Below are 21,539 nucleotides of genomic sequence, written 5' to 3'. Positions count from 1 at the left end.
GCTAATTTTCGAAAGCAGGACTCTTTCTTTAAAATACTACAACTCAGTTATCCTTTGAATTTAAAAAATAAAAATTACATATTCGCAGTCCTAGGCATAAAACCTATCGGATCACATACCAGGATATCCAGGATTAAACAAAAAAATGTTTGCTTATCTTTACAATTTTAGCTTGTACTCCTTATATATCCTTCCAATTTCAAAAGGACATGCATTTTCGTACTCATGGACATCAAATCTATCGATCTGCATTCAAGGATTTTTAAAATCCAACCAAAAAATTTTACGAAAATATTTGCAGGGGGTGGGTCGCAAAAATTGGCTCAAAAACACAAAATCCTGTTTTTCTCGCTAACCGCAAGGACGAATATAATGTCCTTTTGCATACAGGTAGTGTTCATCAAGACCATTCAGAATATATCACTTAAAGGACGAAAATCCTTACAGGAGCCGAGAAAAACGGCATTTTCTGTATACAGAAAATTGGCTATATCTCCCGTATCCTTTGCAGGATCAAGACGAAATTAATGTCAAACGATTCTTATTGAAATGGACTATCAGCTGGCCAAAGGACATCCGAATTGTCCTTGTAATTCGGGAGATAATGAGGACTTTATGTTTTTGGGCATTTTGTCTGCGCCCTGAGTCTGAAAAATTTTAAGTTAATGGATAATTAGATGACCCCATATTTTTTTGATGCAGATTGGTAGAGTTTCGTCCTGTGAGAGTCGCAAACCAAAAATTTTGAAAATGTGGCAGGATACGGCCAAGATATGGCCTATTTTCACCAGCAAGTTTCCTTTGCTAATCAGCTATAATCTGTTGCATACTTTCAAGATGAACTATGTAAACAAAAATGACTTATGAAACGAACTTGATTATATACCAAGTTTGTTGCGCAAGTCATTTTAAATGGTGTACCAAGTTCGTTGCTTACTTTTAGGATGAACGAATTATATTTCATAACAGGGAACTTGATGACCATTACAAATTCGTTGTTCAGGAATATGCAGGTGTAGTCGGTCGTTAGTCAATTCAAGCATATACTGTATTTAAGCGTGCTTATCAGATGTTAACAAACAATTTACTTAATAATACGATCGATTGATTGAAGGTATTTACATATGTACATATTCGTCTAAATCTTCTAAACAATTACTTAATAATAACACTGGGCTGTAACTTTTAGCCACGTCCCAAGGAGGTATTGCTTTAAGTAATGACTGTTAAGTAACTGATACACCTATCGGTGTTTGGCCCATTGCTCCCAGTACTCGCGCTTCTGCATCTCATAGAGACGAGAAATGGTGCGGTCAAAAGCAAACAGCTCCTCCTCGCCCGTAAAAACACTGGACTGGGATGCGTTCTGAAATTGAAATAAATATTTTTAGAATAATAAATGTGGCATGAGGCTATAAATATAAATACCGTTCCATGTTTGATTTTCAAATCATCCATTAGCACGCGATCCGTGTCTGATATGGTACCAGGATTATCCGTCATTTGGAATAGTGAATCCAAGGGCTTATCTGCTGAAATGACCACACGCACGCGATTATCGTATAGGGTATCTATCAATGTTATAAAACGACGCATTTGCGACTTGACATCCAGATTCAACTGCGGCACATCCCGTATGAGCACAGTGTGAAAGAACTGAGAAATCTGCAGATAATCACTGCCTGCCAAGGGCTATAAAGCAGATATTAATACCAAAAACAGTTTAGTTATTGCTTAATACTTACGCGATCACAAAGCTCCTGGAAAGTACTATCCAGCACTTGACCACACGTGCGCTGCAGGGTTAAGTCACGTCCCAAGTGCGTAATCGTGCGAGGTCTTATAATATCGTTTTCTTGTGCGCTTAATATTTTAAACATGCGATTCATATTGCCCTCTGCATCGCTCTGACCTTTCACAAAGTAGTTGGTATCGCCGGATTGCGCTATGCGGCGATAGTCAATTGAGTCCAGCTTAGCCTCCAAGCAGCGATTTTGCAGCAATGCTATAAAAGGCAGAAAGTTGCTGCGCTGCAACCCGTTTTTATACAAATCCTCGGGCTTGCGATTGCTTGTGGCCACCACCACAATGCCTAGCCTGAAGAGATGCGTAAAGAGACGTTTAAGCACCATGGCATCTGCAATATCCGTAACTTGAAATTCATCAAAGCATATAAGCCACGACTCGCGCGCTATAAGATCTGCCACAGGCTTCGTTGGATCGAAGGGCGCAGGCTTCTCAGAGTTAAAGGCGCGATCCATTGGTCCTTGACGTTCCTTAGCTTCATGTATACGCGCATGTACGTTGGTCATAAAGGCAGTAAAGTGCACGCGTTGTTTGCGCTTAATCTGTTACAAAAAGTTACCTCAGCATTACAATATCTTTGCATTGCATAAGCTTACCTGACTGCAACAGTCAAAAAACAAGTCCATTAAGGTCGTCTTGCCCACACCCACACTGCCATATATATACAGTCCTTGGGGCGCATGGCTGCCCGCCTGCAAATCATCACGATCGTCATCATCAATGGTGCGTTTACTGCCAAACACGGAACTAAAAAAACCTTCACCTGGCGTTGACTGTGCAGAAGGCCTGTAGCCCTTGAGTCTATGATACAGCTTTTCCAATTGATCTACTGTTTGTAGTTGCCTATCATCTGGCTTCATCTGGCCTGCACTGACACGTTTGTGATACTCGGGCAGCGGGCTCAAGCTTGCATGTCGCCAGTAGCTTAATCCACTAAGGGCTGGCAGCTGTGTACGGAGCAGCGTGCTCCGCGCCACCAAACGCACTTGGTAGACCAACATGTCGCACGATTTAATAATTTTGGCGTCAACTTAACATGTTACATAAAATTTATCTCTTTTATCCAATCTTCCTCCCATAGTCGCGCGTCAAGTGTTACCGTAGGCGTTTAGTTGCAAAATACCATCGGTGGACGTAAACAGCTGTTTGAACACTTTTTTTTATATTAAAACTAGGATTTTATGTACATTTTATAATTTAAACTAGCTTGACAAACTAAAAATTACAAGCACGTGTTGTGCCTGCTCGATACACCTGTTCGATACACTAGGGTTGCATATACATTTTGATAATTCAATGAACGTTCATTTGAGCCAGTCAGCTGTTTGAGCAAAGCGTGCGCTCATAAATTTAAATTCAAAACGGCAGTTGTAAAGATTGAAAGTTTACACATTTATTATACATTCATTACACAAATAGGGTTTGTTCATGTTTTACGAGTAAATGGAATATTTTTCTGCCTAGCTTAAACACATTATATTGCCTGAAATGGCGTTTCTACATAGCTTTATACAAACAGTTAATCAGCTGTTTTCTCTGATTTTTCACCACACAATCTTTTTCTTTTTGAATATGTCACAAAACATTAAAATTAAGTATAATCTTTTAAATATTTTTACTAATGAAATTCCATAGAGATTTTACATTTATGATTTTACTACTTGTTTGGGCCGATTTGCCAATATATGTATGCATATAGTATAATCATCTAAATTCCATTGTGCAGCAATAGTTTTTGATATACAATTTATGTACTTGTTGACATCTATATAATAATGTAGTTTATTAAATTGGAAATAGATAATTTTCATATTTAAAATAATCTGATACAGACGGTTTGTGTTCATATACATACATACATTTATATATTAAAAAACTTCAATATTAAATTATTTCGAATTTTGATATAGCTGTAAATTTTAAATGTAAACGATGCTGTGTTGTAAAATTCTACTTATTTTGTTTTTTAAATTTTGTTTAATTTTGCAATGGTCCCGACTAATGTAAGAAACCTATATAATGAGTGCCGATTTCAGTGCACAATAAATAAAACTGTTACTTAAAGACTATATAATGCAAATTGAATTTGATTACATACAAAATTCTTTTTATGTTTTGAAGTAAACAATTTTTGAACAACACGTATAATTTTATATGTAATGTATATTATATTATTTACGGGAGTTATATAAATATATAATTAATGTAATAAATTCTATGTGGCATACAAATTGCCAAATTTTCCAAAAAATCAGTACAATTTTGTTTGAATATATAACATGGGGGGTATTTTTTTTCTAAAAAAAATTACGTTTAAAAATTATTGCTTTTTGATTTAATTAATTTAGCTGCATATACTTGATGCATGTGTTTTTTTTTTGTATATATTATTAACTTTTTAAGCTCTGTAAACTAATGTTAATTGAGGCAGTTTAATAGAAACTTAGCGCGTTGGAAGTACTTGTATTTAAACCAAGGCTACAGCATACAACTCGAGCCTGTAAAATAGTTTCAATGACAGCGACAAATTTAACACAATAAAAAAATTATAAATCAAATTAAATTACGAAATTATATATTTAAAATATTTGTTTGTATATACATGACTAGTATTTAAAATTATATATACAGCAATTATAAATATAAACTATGAGTCTATTTGTAGCTTGTACGTTTTTTAAACTTAGGAGCTGTTACAAACAATAATAATCCTTAGGATTTGCCAGGGTTAAGCACAAAGGCTCTTTTGGGATTTTTTTTTTGTTTTTCTTTTGTGGGCGGAGTGTGTGTAATGGGCTTAGAGCACATGCAAATTTTCGCAGCTCTTCGACTTGGAATCACGCGTCCAGACACGTCCAAGCAGACCCTTAACCTTAAGACTGGTGGAAGTGCGTGAGCCACGATATTTGCGTGGACTATAAAAAAAAATATATAAGAGAGAGCATGAGTTTATGCATAAAGAATGCTTGCTGCTGCTGCTTTTTATAGTCACCTGCTATGCGCGCTGCCTGGTGGTGTGCCAACGATGTCACCTAGACCAGCTCCCATTGGACCTAGGGGTGTGTTGGCATTGAGGCAGCCAGAGCTGAGGGGCGAGCAGGCGCGACGTTTGGATTTGCGTATGGAACGCTTGCGGAATAAATCCCTGGAAAAGCATTAAATTTAGCAAACATTTCGTAGCCAATTAAATATTAATGAACCGCAGCATACACACCTGGATTTCTCGGGATTCTCGAGCTTAAGACGTATCTGCGATAGCAAGCCGACTAGCAGTTCATCGACATTATGATTTATGCCCACGGAGGTCTCAATAAACTTGCAGTCATACGCCGTAGCCATGGCTTTGCCCTCTGCAAAAACATATATTAAATATTAGTAAGAGTTAATCAAATCAAATGACGTCGCTTAGTTAAAGCATCAAATAAAAGCAAAGGCATATAAAGTCTAACGATTAAGCTCGTTACACGTTGCCTATTAAATGTCCTTGCGTCACGTTTTTAGCGACGGCTTGTCCACAGGCTCAAGTACACACAAACACACAGACCAGCTGTATATGTGTTTGTGAATTTTATGACACAGGCATACAATTTTTATTAACGATGTGCCAAAAAGTTGGCCGCATTTTATTAGTTTTTGATAGCCGTAGTAGCTACAGTTGCTAAACTTTAGCTGCTTGGCTTATTACGAAAGCTTTTATATTAAACACACAAACAAACACACACACACACACACACATATAGAGAGTGGAGATGGGTCGTTGCTTTAAAGATTTGTTAAGCAAATATTTGTGTGCATGCAACACAAAGTGCGCCTAATTAAAAGTAAACAAAACTGCATAAACAAAGTGACCATAAAGTATTTACAAATTTGCACGAAATGATTAAAGCTATTAAATATTAAACACTTTAAAGTCTATTGTTGCAGTGTACTTGAGCTACTTATTGTTTTATAATCTTACATGCTTTAAATTATGCATAAATTACAGTAATGATGGCTTAGGGCATGCCCTCAAATGTATGCTACATTTTTGCTCTAAATGCCATAAACTTCATTACTAGGCAACTTGTGCTATAAATACTTGTTACACATTTTATGGAATTTCCACGACATCCATCTACCTACAGCCCACAGCCCATGTAAGCCGCTTTGAGCTTGCCAGCATTATTACAAATTGTAATTGTAATCAATTTGGCGCTTAAAGAATTTGCCAGCGACCCCACTTGGGCTAAATTTTCTTTTATTTTTACACATAATTGTTGCGCAGCATTAAAGACCAGCAAAGCGTAGAGAATAAAAAAACATAATTTCTAGATATATTGAATTTCCTCTTAGATAAAAGCGTTTTTGCTCACTTGCCAAGGCTGTGCTAACGTGATACAAATCCCTTTGGCCGTTTAAAATGACATAAAATGAAAGTGAGCTAAAGTGGGTAGCAGGTTAAGTCAAGGCATAGACGACTTTGTGGAACGCTGTATATTATTAGTAATTTTGTATAGTGTTTAAATGCTGGCTCGTGGCGCTCTATATATAGCCAAAGCCAAACTTGCAGCTGTGTGTGTGTGCGCGCTTGATCAACTTTCCATTGATGAAAAAAACGAAATTAAAGCAACTGTCTGGTCTGGTCTGGTTTGGTTTGCTTTGGTTTGGCGTGGCGTGGCGTGTGTGCCGCCTTTGTCACTCATTGAACTCATTCGAGCGCAATTTCAGCGCTAGCGTTAATGAAAATGCCAACGGGGGCGGTTGTCGCCGCCATTTTGACTTACCTTCGGATGTAACGTGGCGACTTCTGGCGAGGTCCGCCTTATTCGACACCAGTATGACGGCCTTCTGTGCTATATTTTGATTGGTCCAAAGCACCTGCAGCACCTGCTCAGCTATGTTGAAGCTACTACGGTCTGCCGCTGAGTAGATGACGCAATAGCCATGTGGATCATAGCTGGTCAAGCATTCATCCGGCTGTGAAAAGTAAAATGACATGAATATGACATTGAGTGAGGTTCAACGGCAGCTAAGCTTTATCTCTATATAAAGCTGTGTGTGTGTGTGTGTGTCAGTGTATATGTTAATGGCATTGTAAAATGTCAGCAGCTAAAGCAAACTGCTGTTGCTGTTGCTGCTGTTGGTGTTGAGTGGACGCCACTTGTAGCAAACGTTTGTTGTACTTACTGTCATCTCCGTATAGCCATGATCAATGAATATTAACTCGGACTCCTCGCCGCTGAGTAATACTGATACGGCTTTCTCGCCAGACTCATCATCTGTTTAACAAATACAAATAGATTATAAATAAATGCGCTTTAACACACTCGAGAGAGACGCTAAGGCTACAAAATTAAGCAAAAAGGTTGCAAAAATATATTTTGTTGTGTTATTTACATATTTACAATTGTGCACTTGTGTGTGTGTTAAAGACATGCGTATGCGTTAGCAGTGGGTTATTGTTATTGAAATTTAATTGAATTTACAAAAAGGTACCACAAAAAACAGTTAAGTGGTGGTTAGTAAAAGAGAGCGGGAAAAAGAGAGTGAAATGTCATATGATATGCAGCATATGAATTTAATATTGTGTGTGTATGTGTGTGTGTGTGTTATGCATATATCTAAACTGGGCAGTTACAACTACTACATTCAATTATATTGAATTACAGCATATCTAACGCGTTTATATATTACAACGTTTACATTTTTAATTAAAAATTATATAGAATTGATGGCACGTTATTGAATTGATTGCAGTCAACTGCAATTTATAGCGACGCTGCTTCGCATACATCACAGTCAATGTAATTGACATATATTGAATAATTAAGTGAACTGAATCTACATATAGAGTAAGTAGCTCTTGCTCTACGCTTGCGTTCATTAGAGGATTAGAGATCTCTAGTGTAGTGTGACGGCGGCTTGGGGCGTGTCCATAAATCAAAGCTCTTGGCCTCAATTATGTACAAAATCAATTGAGCGTTGTTCCAACTACTTAGAGTCCAGTCTGCTAATTGGGGCACGTGTGTCTAACTGTACTAATGGGCGTGTGTGGGTGGGCGTGTGTAGGTTTAGATTAGTCCAATAAGCTAATATTAGTTATCGAATTCAATTGTTAACGCAACGCAAATGCAGTTCCAATGCTAATTTAGTGTAGTATAAAGTAATAATTTATAATTTGTTTGCTGTACGCTTTGTTTGTTGTTATTTAGCATATATAGTTATAAATATGTAGCTTATATATCGAAAAAAATAAAGTTAAGTGAAAGCAAATATATGCGGCAAACATTTTTCGCTGCTGCCACAAAAATCAAACAGCAACTTTTGAGCAAGTTTCTGTTTGATTTTTACAGCAGCGCTTGAAAATTGTTTACTAAATGATATAAAGAAAATATTTTGTTATTTATATTGTGAATTTATTGTTATTGTTGTTGCTATTACCGTCGGCGGCTTTTTCAATATGTATGCGTATATCACAGTTGCCTAGATCTAAGTATATTAGTTTTTGTTTGTTTTCAAAATTAGTTTGGTTTGTTGTTGTTGTTGTTGTTGTAGTTGTGTTTTGATTTTTGAGGCGGCGAATGATACACGAGAGAGAACAGAATAAAAGAATATTTGATTTCGGTTCGTTATCAATATTTATATTAAACAAATTTATGATGAGTTTTCAGCTTTTGTGCTATATTTTTATTTTTCATTATTTGGAGTTTGTACGTGCTTGAACTTTGAATTCTGCTGGCGAGCGAGCGAGTTTTTGTTAAAATTTTCCAATTGTAAAATCTTTTATGTATTTTTGTTAAATGCCAATTTGCCATATGTACAAGTCAGAGCTCGTAAAATGTCCAACCCCACGATATACATATATATATAAATAAATATGCTGGTGAAATGAACATAAATCTGGTAGTCAAGGCACAAAACAACAAAACGAAAAAAAATAACAACAAAAAAAATCATAAAAATTTGCTGCGAAGGCAAATGCCAAGGCAGCAACAAATAAAAGGTCAGAAACGGCGACACAAGGGTTGACCAGACGCACACACACAGACACAGACACAGGACACACATACAGAGACACGCACAAGAACAAAGCATTAAACCTAAAACATTGAAGAGTGCGTGGAATTGCTTGGGGGGCAGGGGGGGGAGCACAACGACTGTTAGTTGAGGCAGGTCTAAGTTTTCTTTTGTCTGCAGACTTACCAATGCTCGTGTCATAGGCATGGAGATACTCCGAAGTCATGAACTGCGACACCAGCGAACTTTTGCCCACCGCTGGACCGCCCAGCATAAGAACTCTGCAAATAGTTGCAATTTGAATATAACTTTCGAGCAGACTTTGTCTAAGACTTACCTATAGGGTCCGTTGCCTGGATTGGAGGTGCTGCTCTCACGACTCGAGGCCAACGAAGTGCGCGCAGAGCTTGATGTTGGTGCTGGCAGCTGTTGCTGCTGCTGCTGCTGTTGTTGCTGTTGTTGCTGCTGCTGTGCGGTCAAGTGTTCGGTGCTAGAGTTGGAGCTGGCCACGCTGTTGTTGGAGCGACTGCGTCGGCTCTTAAGCGAATCTCCACGATTCACCACGCCCTTGCCAGTGATGCTAAAGTGCCGCAGTCTGTAGTACTCCTCCTCCACGCCAGTGTTGGGCATCGAAGCCACGCTGTGAAAACAAACTTTGACTTTAAGCATTGTCTGCAGTCACGTCCTTGGCACTTACCGTGATCGTTGCTGTGGCAAACACAACTGATTTGGCCGCCCCGAGGCACGACTGCCGGGCATTTTGACTGATTGCGAGCGACTGTGGTGTGGCGAGCCATAGCTGCAAGTGTAAATAAATAAACGTTTACTTAACGTCCGACAAACAAGACTAAAAGCAATTTAAATATTATGCAAATACACGTTAAATTCTATTAACAGGCACTTATAATTATTTTATTTACTTTAATGCTGCAGTGCACTTTATGTTTTTTAACTATACAATTTGGCGCGCAAATAAATTATGAGCATTATTTATTAATTTTATGCACGCAACTCCCGCACTGCTTGTTTAGTCGTCAACACTGCAAACACAACTGACCTCGCTTGCTCGCTTAGCTGCCAGCCTCACACACACTTTGATCTTAGTGCAAGCAGCGAAGCTGAGAGCGCAAGCCACGGAGAGAGCGTAAGCCAATCAGAAAGCGCAAGACACTCAAAGAGCGCAAGCCACTGAGAGAGCGTAAGCCTATGCTGCTTATCAGCGAAAGCAGCGCTGCTCGTGTCCATGATACAATAATACAAGGTAACGGACTGCACTCTTCTTTTTGGGTGTTTGCGTACTTAGCTTCATTCGCTCCCGCTCACACTGTATACAAAACGAACGAGCGTCAGCGAGAAAGCAGCAAAAAGGAAGAAGAAGCTAAGTAACCTAAGAGCGCAGTGCGCTATCTTGTATTATTGTATCATGGTCAAGCCTATGCTGCTTATCAGCGAAAGCAGCGCTGCTCGCGTCTTTCGTTCACTTGATCGCTCTGAGTTGCTGCGCCTGAGTTAGAGCGTCGCTGCTAAGAGACCACTCAACGGACGATTAGAGCGAGACAGATTTGTTTTGACTGCAGCTGTAAACTGAGCATGGGAAAGAGAATGACTGCAGACTTAACTGTAAATTAACCCATTTAAGCAAAATTATGTTCACAGCTGAGCTACAGCTTGTATTAAATATTGTATAGTGCAATAAAATTAATAAATTAAAGAATTTCTTAAATGATTTGTAAATTAGTTTAATAAAATTCAGTCTTATACTTTGTATTGTAGTCTGATATGTAGTCTGTAGTTCAAATATAAAGCAAAACTAAGCTTAAGATTCCTCAGCTTTAATTTTGCTTTATATTTGAGCTTCAAATGCTTAACATGCAAATCGTTTCTATAACTCAATAGAATTATATTTCACACCTATGTGAAATTAATATTATGAACTCTGTAGCAACATAACTGTAAGCTAGTATAAACAGCCTATTGATTGCAATAACTTAAACCTATTATTGATTAAGCATTTTCATATATTAAAGCATATTAAAGCAGCGCTGCTCTTATGCAACTTGAAACACTAGCAAAGCTTAAACAGACATTTCACGTTGATTATGCCATGAGAACAAAACAATTTCTAGTGCAACAAATGGCGGCATGGCCTAGAGAATTATGCTAGAGCAGATGACTGCAGTTGACAGTGGCTTAAATGGGATTTGAAGTCGAGCGAGTGACGCACACATGTGTGGGGCATGAATGTCAAAGGCAATTGATCATTTGCGCAAAGCTTATTATGATTGAATAATAGTGCATAAGCGTTTTTTATGCGCTGGCAAACTTACCGCATTTCGAAATCGCGCAATTCCTCAATTGTAAGCGTGTTGGTTACATCCAGCAACTGACGCATGTTCTCGTCTCTTTTGTGTTGTTGTTGCTGCTGCTGCTGCTGCTGCTGATGATGATGCAACTGGGCGGAGTGTGGCGCATGTGGCAGCTGCTGCGAGTGCCGCTTGCGTGCATTGAGCTCCTTGCCCTGCTCCACGCTAATGAAATCACCCTCATTCTTAATCAGCAGCGTCTCCACTGTGCTGTCCAGGCTAAGTGAGGGCTGCAAGGAGAGAGAGAGAGAGAGAGAGAGAAGTTAAGTTAAGTTACGTTTGCCAATTCGCAATAAACAAACGCACGATTTGTATTTCAAGGCGACTAACTAACATAGTTACTGCTGCTTATCTCGACACTTGAAGTTTCGGGCTAACACGCCCATTGCGTGTGGCAGGCAACACACAGCAAATGTAGCACAAATATGTACTTGAGCACACAAATTGGTGTCGAGGTAAATGGCAAATCAATGTGCTTAAGCAGCACACACAGCTTAAAGCTTAAAGCGCGCCAAAGTTTTGACATAAATTCAGGCCAATTTATAAGCACATATAGAAACATATGTATATATGAAGTGGCAGCTGTGTCGTAAATAAGTCTGCGCGCATTAATTTAACAAACAAGCTGAAATTAATTTGTAGATTTTATTGGCCCCCAAACCAAGCCACCAAAAAAGGTAAAACTTTTGCTGTCTAATTAATAATACAGACACACACACACACACAGCTGCTTGTGTGTATGCTTAATGAGCGTGTTACACCTTTGATGATGCCACATGCCACACACGCCAGCCACAGTAGCAAATCTCGAAGCTTGGCGCAACTTTGACAAACGTTCACTAGGGAGCGTTTAAATTCCAAGCTCAAACTCGAATTCTTTGCTGATTACACGCCAAGCACTAACTTTTAATGATGACAAAAGTACATGTGGCGTATGCGTAATCTGAGTAAAGTTACCAAGTAGCGAGTTTAAGCAGCTGCAAGTGCCATAAATTGCAGTTAGCTTAAAACTACATAAACGTTAAGGCTAATTATAGCATTGCTTTCAAGTATTTTCTGCCAGCTAACGAGCCAATTTTCACTCATACGCACTGTGTGCCCGCCATAACAAAACAATAGCGCGTACGTTTCATGTGAACTCGCACGTAGTTCAATTCTATGCGCTTTAATTGTTTACCCAAAGGGGTATGCGCAACTATTTGAGCAAGCGTAACTTGCATTATTTATGCGCTTATTAAATGTCATTTTATACACAAATTGCACAACAGCTTTATATATAAAGCCTAGTTGATCATATTTACATTTTTCCTGCACTGCGCGTATGTTTTCAATCAATTTTCAATTGGGCCATTAGCACTGCGCGCTGCGTGAGTGTGAAAATAAAATGTTTAAAGCTTTTTAAATAGACAACAGAGCAAATTGTGTTGTTGCTGTGATTTGTTTTTGTCAATTACGCACTACGTGCTGTAGCCCACATGGCGTATGAAGTATGAAGTATGCACTTATTTTGTTTATGTTGAGCGAGTGTGTTTGCGTTTTGATTAGAGGCCACAATGCATTTGGCAAATTACAATTTCAACTCAAAATATGCCAAATATGTGCATAAAATTTCAATGTCTGCCAGCGCTCATTTCACACCTCACTGAAGCCAAACCCACCCCCACAACTGCTCATTATACGTTGTCGACGTTTAAAAATACAAACAAATGTGTTTAAAAATAAAGCTCATACTTTTTGGTTTGAAGCGCGCAGCCAAATCACTTGCGCTTTAAGTTTTATGTTTTCCTTTCTTTTTTTCTGTGCTGTTCAATCGCTTGCAAAACTTAGACGGGGCATTAAATTTATACAACTTTGTTGTACATTGCCATATGGCAAAACGCACATTTGTTTATTTTTGGAAGAAAGCTGCAATAAGGAAAAGCATTTGTTGCTAGTTTCTGTGTGTGTCCAGGCAAATGCAAGACTAGAAATTGCAAGCAGCAGCTGCTGGCTGTCAAAGCTTTTAGCAGAGACTTCACATTGGGGAAAAATCAACAAGCGTGGCGAGCATTAATTCGTTAGCTAAAAGTTTGCTGCTGCTATTTGCATTAAGCATTCAATTAAAGTATGGCAGCTGTCGATGTCTGGGTGAAGAGTTGCAGCAGCTCAAGAATTTGAGTGCAGCTGACTAATATCGATAGTATCGATAACATGTTGCATATGCAGTAGAACAAAGAATGAGGTGTGAGAATTAATATTACAAACTATGAGGGGCAAACTATCTACAGGCATTTTTTTCTTCTAATGTGCAAATAAGACGCAACTTTTTTACGATTAGTCTAATAATTCTGTTGGAAAAAGCTATAGAATTATTATTACAAACTTTAATTGAATTCTATATAAAGAACTAGCTACATTGTTAAGCAATATATTTTTGTCTACATCAACATATAAGAGTCAACCCTCTTGCGAGTAAAGTTAATAATTTTTAAGAAGAGATCTGTGAAAATAATATTACAAACTTTAATTCTAAATAAAGAACTAGCTACATTTCGTTCTACAGCAACATTTGAGAGTCAACCCACTTACGAGTATGTTTAATAACTCTTTAGATAAAAGCTGTGAAATTATTATTACAAACTTTAATATGCAATTATTTCGGTCTACAGCCACTGTTAAGACTCAACGCTCTCACGAGTAAGTTTAATAATTCTATAGCAAAGAAAGAGCTGTAAAAATATAATTACAAACTTTAAAATGAATTATAAATAAAGAACTAGCTACATTCTCTACGAGTATGTTTAATAATCCGTTAGATAAGAGCTGTGAAATTTTTATTATAAACTTTTATATGATTTCTATACAAAGAGCTATCTACATAATTAAACAATAATGTCTGTCTACAGCAACATTTAAGATTTAACCCTCTGACGAGTAAAGTTTATAATTCTTTAGGAAAGAGCTGTCAAAATATTATTACAAAACTTTAATTCCAAATAAAGAACTAGCTAACATTTAAGAGTCAATCATCTTACGAGTAAGTTTAATATTTATGTAGCAAAGATCTTTCCAAATAAAAAACTAGTTAGATTATTAAGCAATAATTTCTTTCTCCAGCAACATTTAAGAGTCAACGATCTAAGTTTAATAATTAAGCAAAGAAAGAGCTGTGAAAATATTATTACAAACTTTAATATGGATTCTAAATAAAGAACTAGCTACATTTTCTACGAGTATATAATAATTCTTTAGCTAAGGAGCTGTGAAAATATTATTACACACTATTAACTCAAAATAAAGAACTAGCAAGTCCTTTTCACAGCAAGATCTGCGCGGCAACCCTTTTTACGATTAGTTTTATATTTTCTTTTGGAGCTGGCACAGCGCCAACTGCTCATTACAGCGCCCCGCAAAGCAATTTACAGCAGCTCCCGCGGCGGACTCTTCAGCAACAGCAACAGCTTCTGATTGCGGACACACGCCAAAAGGCAGTGAGCAAAGTTCAGGTGTGTGTGTGTGTGTGGGCGAGTGGGCGCGTCTCCAGTCGCAGAAAGAATTTTTCTTGCAATGCAAACTGTACGAATTTCGCTCTTTGCCGTTTTTGTATACGCGCTTGCTTATTTATAGCCAGCGTTTATTTATGGAACTGCAACAGAGCAGTGCAGCGGTCTGCAGCGAATTGAGGTCAATGCATGCGCGGGCAGCGGCAGCGCAAAAAGCAGGAAGAGCAGCGCCTAAGGGCAGGTGCGCTGCTAACATTTGCATAAATCAGTGCCGCACACATTGACACACTGTGCTCGTGAGCAATAATAAAATGTAATTAATATGCCATTCTAGCCAGCTGCTCAACGCGGCGTATACACAATACGCATACGCCACCACTTTAAGTGGCCTGTGAACTTTTTAATAGCCTAAAATTAGCTGCTCAGCTTTCAAGGCCTTGACAATAAATTTGAGCAATACTTTTGGCTGCCAAGTCAATAACCGCATTTGAACCCCACACACAAACACAAACTGTCTACGTATATTTCTAATATTAATGGCTTTCAATTATATAATGTGTGTGCTAAAAAAGAGACTGCGCGACCTTCATTAGTGTATAGATAGAACAGTTTTGGGTTCACTTATTAAATATGCAATTAAATTTTGGGTTGCTGCTGTGCAGACGCAGCGTATACGTAATTTACAACGTGTTGACTTTGGCGTTAGCCTTTAAACGCATTGCTGTTGACACTCAAGGCCCAATAACAAATGCATTTTCATGTTAACGCTTTTTGTTGCCATAACCCACACGGCACTTGCACCCCCTCTCACTCCCTCGAGTGCAAAATCAATAGACAACAAACACATGCAAAAGCTGAACAAAGCGCTGAATGCTATTTGCATGCCTGTTTTTGATATTTGCCAGGAAACTTCAAGCCTCCAGCCCCACACCACAACGCTAAGCTATTTCTTGTTTACACACTCACCTGTGTGTGTGTGTGTGTGTGTGCAGTTGACCGGCAAGGCTGCACCTTGGCTAATGAAACGTTTTATGCCAAACACAACAATGTGCAGTTTTCAAAGGTTTTTCTTTTTCCTTTTTTTTGATTTGCGCAGGAAATGTTTGCAAGGCTAAGCGTTTTATCAGATTTCGGCTTTATGAGCCTTGGAAATTGTAATGCAAATGAAATGAAGCCGCTTTGATATATCTATAGCTTTTTTTTTTTAAATCTGACGACAACATTTATTAAGCAATTTTCTGCGAAATAATTCTATTATATACTATGCGCGCTTGTTTTTATATTTTTTGCGCTGTTTTTGTTTTGGCTGCCAGCAATTTGTTTAACATGCGGAAATTATATATTTTGTTAAAAACATTACAATAGCTTAAGTCAAGCTATATTTATTTTTAATTAAATAAAATATGCTGCTCATAAGTTGTGTTGCTTCATTAAAGTAAATAAATCTTATATACTATATAAGTCTGTACTATATGCTGACAACCTGTGCCTTGGCATCATTTCAATATGAATTTATTTGCTGTTCTTTTAATTGTTATTATTGGTAGTTTATTTTGACAGCTGTCAACAGCCGGCATGAGTCGTGATATCATAATTTATATAAACAACAATTTGGTACATTTTATTTATGTCTGCACATTACAACAATATTGTTGGCAGAACAGATGAAATTTTCCAAAAATTGTGTAAAAATCAACGCGCTGAGCAGTTTGTAGAAACTTATGGAAAAGCTATAAAGTTTACATTTACTTTATCTAACAGTAATATTTATATGCTAAGCATATATCTTATCTGTAGCCAGACTATGACTAATTTATATTGTTTGTGTATTTACCTCCTTGTAGCGCTTTGACAAACTGCGACAGATGCGCTTATAGAACGGCGCCATTGCTTATTGTTATTGTTTATATTGTTCTCGTTTAACTTTAGCACACTTTTTTTTATTAAACACTGCTTAGCAAATTGTTACAAATTGAACTTGATAATGCACACAAGTTTACATGACGCTGCACAAGGAAAATTTTAGGCACTTTTTGTTTTTCTTTTAGCTTTAGCTCGCTCTTAGTTGCGTGTTGTTGCTTGTGGGATCGTAAACATGTGAATGAATCGATCGGCAGCTGCGGCGAGTCTTTTTATGAGCTGCGATAGCGCCGGGCTAACAAAAGCAGCAGCGCGTTCTCACGCTGAGAGAGAGAAAGAGCGTGAGACTGACTGAGAGCTAAAAGCGGAAATGTGCCACAAAGCAAGAGCGAGCGAGCGATAGAGCGCTGCACTTGCAGCATATAAACTCAAGTATCTTGTGCTTAAATTAATTATGAGCTTTGTATAAATTGTTATTAATTCGCAATTAAAGCAACAAGATATACACAATAACAATAATGAATTGGAAAAAAGCTTTTATAGCTGACAATGCTACGAAAAAAAAAGAAAAATGACAAGCTGATTTTCTTGGAAATATAGTCTAGTCTAGCATTAATTAATTGAAAATATATAAAATTTGTTGTGCAGTCAGTCGAAAAGAAAAAGCAACGCCACACTAATTTTAATGAGTTTTTAAAGCAGTAAATGTCTCATTAAAAATTTGCATTAAATTGTTGCTTGTTATTTTGTTAATCAAGCAACAAGCCTTTGTATAAATTTTCCACTGCTTATGCTATTTTGTTTAACTCACCTGCTGCACAACAATTGTCGCTCTTGGCTGCTTACACACTGCTGCCGTCTCTAGAGGATTCGCTGTCACATTAATGGCGCCCGGACTGTGCATATGCAGCTGATGCAGATTAAGATTCGAGTTGGAGCCATGCTTGGGCGGTATTTGCTCAAACTTGCTGGCAATGTCCTCGAACTTGTTGATTTCAGTGTAGGAGTGATCGCTGGGCGAGCTGCTGGACTTGGCTTGCGGATAGAATGCATCCGACTGCGGCACATATTGTTGATTCTCACGTATGGTCGTGTGTATAACCGAATCTGGACGTATGCGCTTGGAGTTCTTGCGCGACGGCGGACGCTCGCGATCTCGCTCATGGTTGTGCTGTTGCTGCTGCTGCTGCTCCTGTTGTGTAAGCCGCGAGTATTGCTGGAATATATCAGAGCTAAGCTTGCGCTCATAGACGGAGCAATGATCGGCTTCATCGGAATCGCTGCTGGTGCTGGCTGTCGCCGAGCTGGGCGCAAAGCATTCGCGCTGTATGCGCTCATAGTCGAGCGCCTCGCGATCAAATGGAAACATGGTGCTGCCAGCGCTGGCGGCCACCACATCGCGCAAATTGCGCTCGCTGCTGCCGCTGGAGGAACTCGAGGAATATTTGCGCTGATTGGCAGCGTTGCCCGCATTGCCAGATGGTGATAGCTTCAGCTTTTGTTGTTGTTGCTGCTGCTGCTGCTGCTGTTTGGCATCATTGCGCGTTCGCTTCTGTTGTGCATCCTCCTTGAAGCTAAAATGGCTGCGCGCCTTTTCGCTGCTGCGTGCGGATTTGGGCGACTGCGGCAGATCAAACGTAAAGTGCTCACGAGCGCGTGTGGGCGGCGGCGCTGTGCTGGGCTGACGCGTTGTGGCCAACAGTGGAGTAGTTGAGGTTGCCTCGCCCGTTAGTATGGACAGGCAGCTCTCCTGGCTCTGTTAATTGAATTTAAAATAATATTTTGTAAATTTATAGTAGTAGCAAAAACGCCCACGCAATATTTTTGCTTTTTGTGCTGCACTAATTACATTAATTTGTCTGCGGGCTGCTCTGGTTAAAGGCTAAAGTTCGTACCTCGGTGCTGTCCTGCAGATTCATGTCCGGCCGCTGTGCGTAGCGCGAGCGCGTGCAGCTCGTTAGTTCCAGCTCAGTGGCGCCGCCAATGTTGACTGTCTCATGCTCGGAATCGATTTGTATGGCCGTAAGCAGCGGCTCCTCCAGCGAGCTAAACAGCGGCTCGCTCGGACCGGAATTGTCGCCTGCGAACAACAAACAACAAGCAACGGGGAGAAAAGGTCGTCACAATTTTGATTAGTTCGATTAATTACAAACAATCAATCAATGCAAGAGCGCGAGCACCCACCGAGATCCAGCGAGTCGCAGGTCTCCGATGTGTCCGTGTGCGTTACGTTGGTGATGAGCGTGCAGGCCGAGTCTGTGGATGTGTTGATGTTGGTGTCGGGTATAGAGGCTGACGAGGTGCCCATTACAACCAGCTAAAAACAAAAGACGGGTTAAGTGAGTTTTAGCGCAGTTTTCGCATTCGCATTCGCTTTGTTGTTGGTTACCTTGGGTACACCAGCCACGCCCATGGCATGCATGGCGCTGCCCACACCGCCCACTGTTTGATGATAGGCGCTGGACACGGCGCTTAGCGGCAAACTGTTCAAGGGCGTCGCTGCTGCTGCTGCGACGGCCGCTGAGGCTGTTGATGCATTCAGTTTGTTCTTAATGCTGCGGCCGCTCTTAAAATACAAACGCCTCAATGCGGTGGCTGTGGTGGAGCCCGAGGTGCTGAAGCCATCATTGTCGGAGCCACTGGAATTGCTGCCGCCCGAGTTAATGCTCATGCCATTCAATTGTGCAGCGGCACGCGCTGCTGTCGGCGTGCTGGGCTTGGAAGTGGGCGGCGGCGGTAATGGCGTGCTTGTGGGCGTGGCACGACTATTGCCAACACGCTGTGCTGTGGACACAGTTCTATGATGCGTGCGTGGCGAGGCGTTGCTTGTGGGCGGCGGCGTGGGTGTAGGTGTGGGCGTGGTTGTGCTTGTGGTCTTCTTGCTTTTGCTTCTTTCTGCTGTGGACTGTTGACCCAAAGCCAAAGCCATCATTGCTGCCGAGCGCGTACTCATGTAGCCAGGCAGCGGCTTTGTGCTGCAATTGGAGTTTGTGCTGGAACTGGAGCTGGAGTTGTTGTTGCCACTGTGCCTCGGTGCATTGCCTTGTGCTGCGGCATGTGAAACAGATATTGTCATGGCTGCAAGTAGATTACACATAAGTCTTATTTTAATAGGCCTACCATAAAATACGCTTGACTCAACTGCGACCCAAGCTGGTTTTAATCCCAACTGAACAACATATGCTTCTAATCAACATCTAATCGCGTTGCCTAAATCAACACAAGTAAAATCAATAAATGGTAGGGCTGACATTAGCGCCACAATCAAACACTCAACTCTTAGTTAACTGCCATTCCAACTCCCACTCGACTCGCATTCCCGCACATTCATCCATTAAATGCGTCAGTGGAGAGAGCTAAGCGCTTGTGTTATTTTTATGATATACACTTGGATAGTTGGCAAAGCGGCATGCCAATGTTGTACTCAAGTTTGTAACAGCGAAATTTGTCATTGCTAAATTATAAAAATTTTTTATGTCTCAAAGCACGCTTCGTTGAGTTTTTACATTTAAGTGTGACCATGTATAGTATTTAAAATACTAACAGCGATCGATAAAGCGCAGCTATCGATATTATAAGTCGACTTAATTTGAATTTCTAAGCTGTTTACAAACACTTATTTTATTCGTCGAGTTTTTGCATTTAAGTGTGACCACATTTGGTATTTAAGATACTAACAGCGATCGACAAAGCTCAGCTATCGACTTAATTTGAATTTCTAAGCTGTTTACAAACACTTCTTTTTTTTATTAGACAACAAATTGTTATTAAAGTGTATTTCAAAGTCAGCTGCCATTAAGTTCTTAGCACTTGGCGACGAATTTCCGTTGGGTGCTTTACCGTTTTTATATAAATTTTAGCGATGCGTAAACAAATTAGAGATTTTTCGTGGAAAGCACTAAACAACAATAACAACAGCCAAAGAAGAGGAAGGAGAGCTGGAGCACAATAAGCGATTATTTAGTATGGAACGCAGTATAATCAAATTCCGCAAATAATTGTTTGCGGCAAAATGAGGCGACTTCCCAAAACACGCCAGACTCACTCACTCAGCGCACACTTGTTGTTGTTTACATTGCACCTGGGCTGTAAGGCTGAGGCCATAAAAACATTTTCGTGTAATAAGCGCCAAACAAGTCTAAATAAATAATCAATGCCAAATCAGTGCTAAAGACTTCAAATTAGAATGCTTATGGGCCAAAAGTCGAAGTCAAGATTTGGCAAAGGCCAATGGCCTTTTGTTCCACCCACAGCCATTGACATGATAATCAACACGTATACGCCCCATAGTTTTGCTTAGTTTAGACAACATAATTAGTATTGTATACACACACATAGCTTTGCTGGCGCGCTTACATATGCTCTACTCTAGTTAGGCAGCCACAAAAATGTTTCTTTTATTTGTATAACACGCATACGCAGTGTTGACTCTACTTATGACATGCCATATGTTAAATTTCATTTAGCTGTTGCTAATAACTACTACTTGGCATATTTGGCATTTTTAGTTGCAGTCGCTACATATGCGGCAGCATTTAAAAGATTTAAACATTTGTTTTTATGAAGTCTAATCCCAGCTAATCTCATTGTACGTTCCCTGTATTGTCCATTAGTTCTGTGAACTCGTAAGCTGCACATGTTTTCCGTAAACAAATAAACATTTTTACATCACTCATACGCCCCATGGCGCGGTTACCACAAAATTCCTTACAGCTGCCTGGAGCAGTTTTTTTTTTTTAATAGTTTTGTCAAAAAATTTCCATGGTCGGCCAGCTGTCATAACTAAAGCGATTTGCAGCTGAAATATTGTTTCGCCGCTGGTTTATTTTGCTTTTGCTGCTGTTGTTGTTTGCATTGCAGCTTAGTGAGAATTGAGCCTGTCGAACTTACCTTGACCACGACTGCGGGAATTGGGTGAAGCGCTCGTTGTTGCTGCTGTGGGCGCAGCTGTTATTGGTGCTGTGGGCGTGGCATTGAGCACTGTGCTAGTTTCTCGAAAGATAGGCGAACCAGGCACATAGCGTTCAGGCTG

At 39.5% G+C, this 21,539-nt stretch overlaps 2 protein-coding genes across 5 annotated transcripts in view; both read right to left on the bottom strand.

Moving 5' to 3' along the window:
* Positions 1 to 1,026: 1,026 nt before the first annotated feature.
* On the bottom strand, positions 1,027 to 3,027 carry LOC108596446 (putative ATPase N2B). Its single transcript, XM_017982190.1, has 4 exons — positions 2,403 to 3,027; positions 1,746 to 2,348; positions 1,429 to 1,692; positions 1,027 to 1,366 (listed from the first exon to the last, which is right to left on the bottom strand). The coding sequence occupies exons 1-4, from the start codon at positions 2,805 to 2,807 to the stop codon at positions 1,244 to 1,246; spliced, it is 1,395 nt and encodes a 464-aa protein (XP_017837679.1). The 5' UTR covers positions 2,808 to 3,027; the 3' UTR covers positions 1,027 to 1,243.
* Positions 3,028 to 4,415: 1,388 nt separating this feature from the next.
* Positions 4,416 to 21,539, bottom strand: part of LOC108595903 (transcription factor kayak) — a 35,260-nt gene continuing 18,136 nt past the window's right edge. The window contains exons 1-15 of one of the 4 annotated variants that reach the window (XM_033293253.1): positions 19,785 to 19,945; positions 19,650 to 19,717; positions 18,897 to 19,585; positions 18,692 to 18,824; positions 18,403 to 18,587; positions 17,319 to 18,263; positions 11,130 to 11,395; positions 9,500 to 9,601; positions 9,140 to 9,442; positions 8,989 to 9,083; positions 6,973 to 7,064; positions 6,570 to 6,762; positions 5,021 to 5,156; positions 4,799 to 4,951; positions 4,416 to 4,721 (exon numbers count right to left, since the gene is read on the bottom strand). In XM_033293253.1, coding sequence (XP_033149144.1) covers positions 4,604 to 4,721; positions 4,799 to 4,951; positions 5,021 to 5,156; positions 6,570 to 6,762; positions 6,973 to 7,064; positions 8,989 to 9,083; positions 9,140 to 9,442; positions 9,500 to 9,601; positions 11,130 to 11,395; positions 17,319 to 18,263; positions 18,403 to 18,587; positions 18,692 to 18,824; positions 18,897 to 19,585; positions 19,650 to 19,704 — 3,465 coding nt within the window. In that variant the 5' untranslated portion in view covers positions 19,705 to 19,717; positions 19,785 to 19,945 and the 3' untranslated portion in view covers positions 4,416 to 4,603. Of the gene's footprint in view, positions 4,722 to 4,798; positions 4,952 to 5,020; positions 5,157 to 6,569; positions 6,763 to 6,972; positions 7,065 to 8,988; positions 9,084 to 9,139; positions 9,443 to 9,499; positions 9,602 to 11,129; positions 11,396 to 16,481; positions 16,730 to 17,318; positions 18,264 to 18,402; positions 18,588 to 18,691; positions 18,825 to 18,896; positions 19,586 to 19,649; positions 19,718 to 19,784; positions 19,946 to 21,397; positions 21,537 to 21,539 lie in introns of those variants that run through there. The other 3 variants (XM_033293251.1, XM_033293252.1, XM_017981194.1) reach the window with 3 other exon arrangements.

Source organism: Drosophila busckii, chromosome 2R (genome assembly GCF_011750605.1).
Source record: "Drosophila busckii strain San Diego stock center, stock number 13000-0081.31 chromosome 2R, ASM1175060v1, whole genome shotgun sequence".
NCBI lineage: Eukaryota > Metazoa > Arthropoda > Insecta > Diptera > Drosophilidae > Drosophila > Drosophila busckii.
Note: the sequence above shows the minus strand (reverse complement) of the source record. Positions and strands in the feature narration are given on the sequence as shown.

Coding starts and splice junctions, on each gene's coding strand:
- LOC108596446 (XM_017982190.1), bottom strand. CDS start 2,807: ATGTTGGTCTACCAAGTGCGTTTGGTGGCGCGGAGCACGCTGCTCCGT. Junction 2,349..2,402: donor TTTTTGACTGTTGCAGTCAG/GTAAGCTTATGC, acceptor TTTTTGTAACAG/ATTAAGCGCAAACAACGCGT. Junction 1,367..1,428: donor TGAAAATCAAACATGGAACG/GTATTTATATTT, acceptor TTTCAATTTCAG/AACGCATCCCAGTCCAGTGT.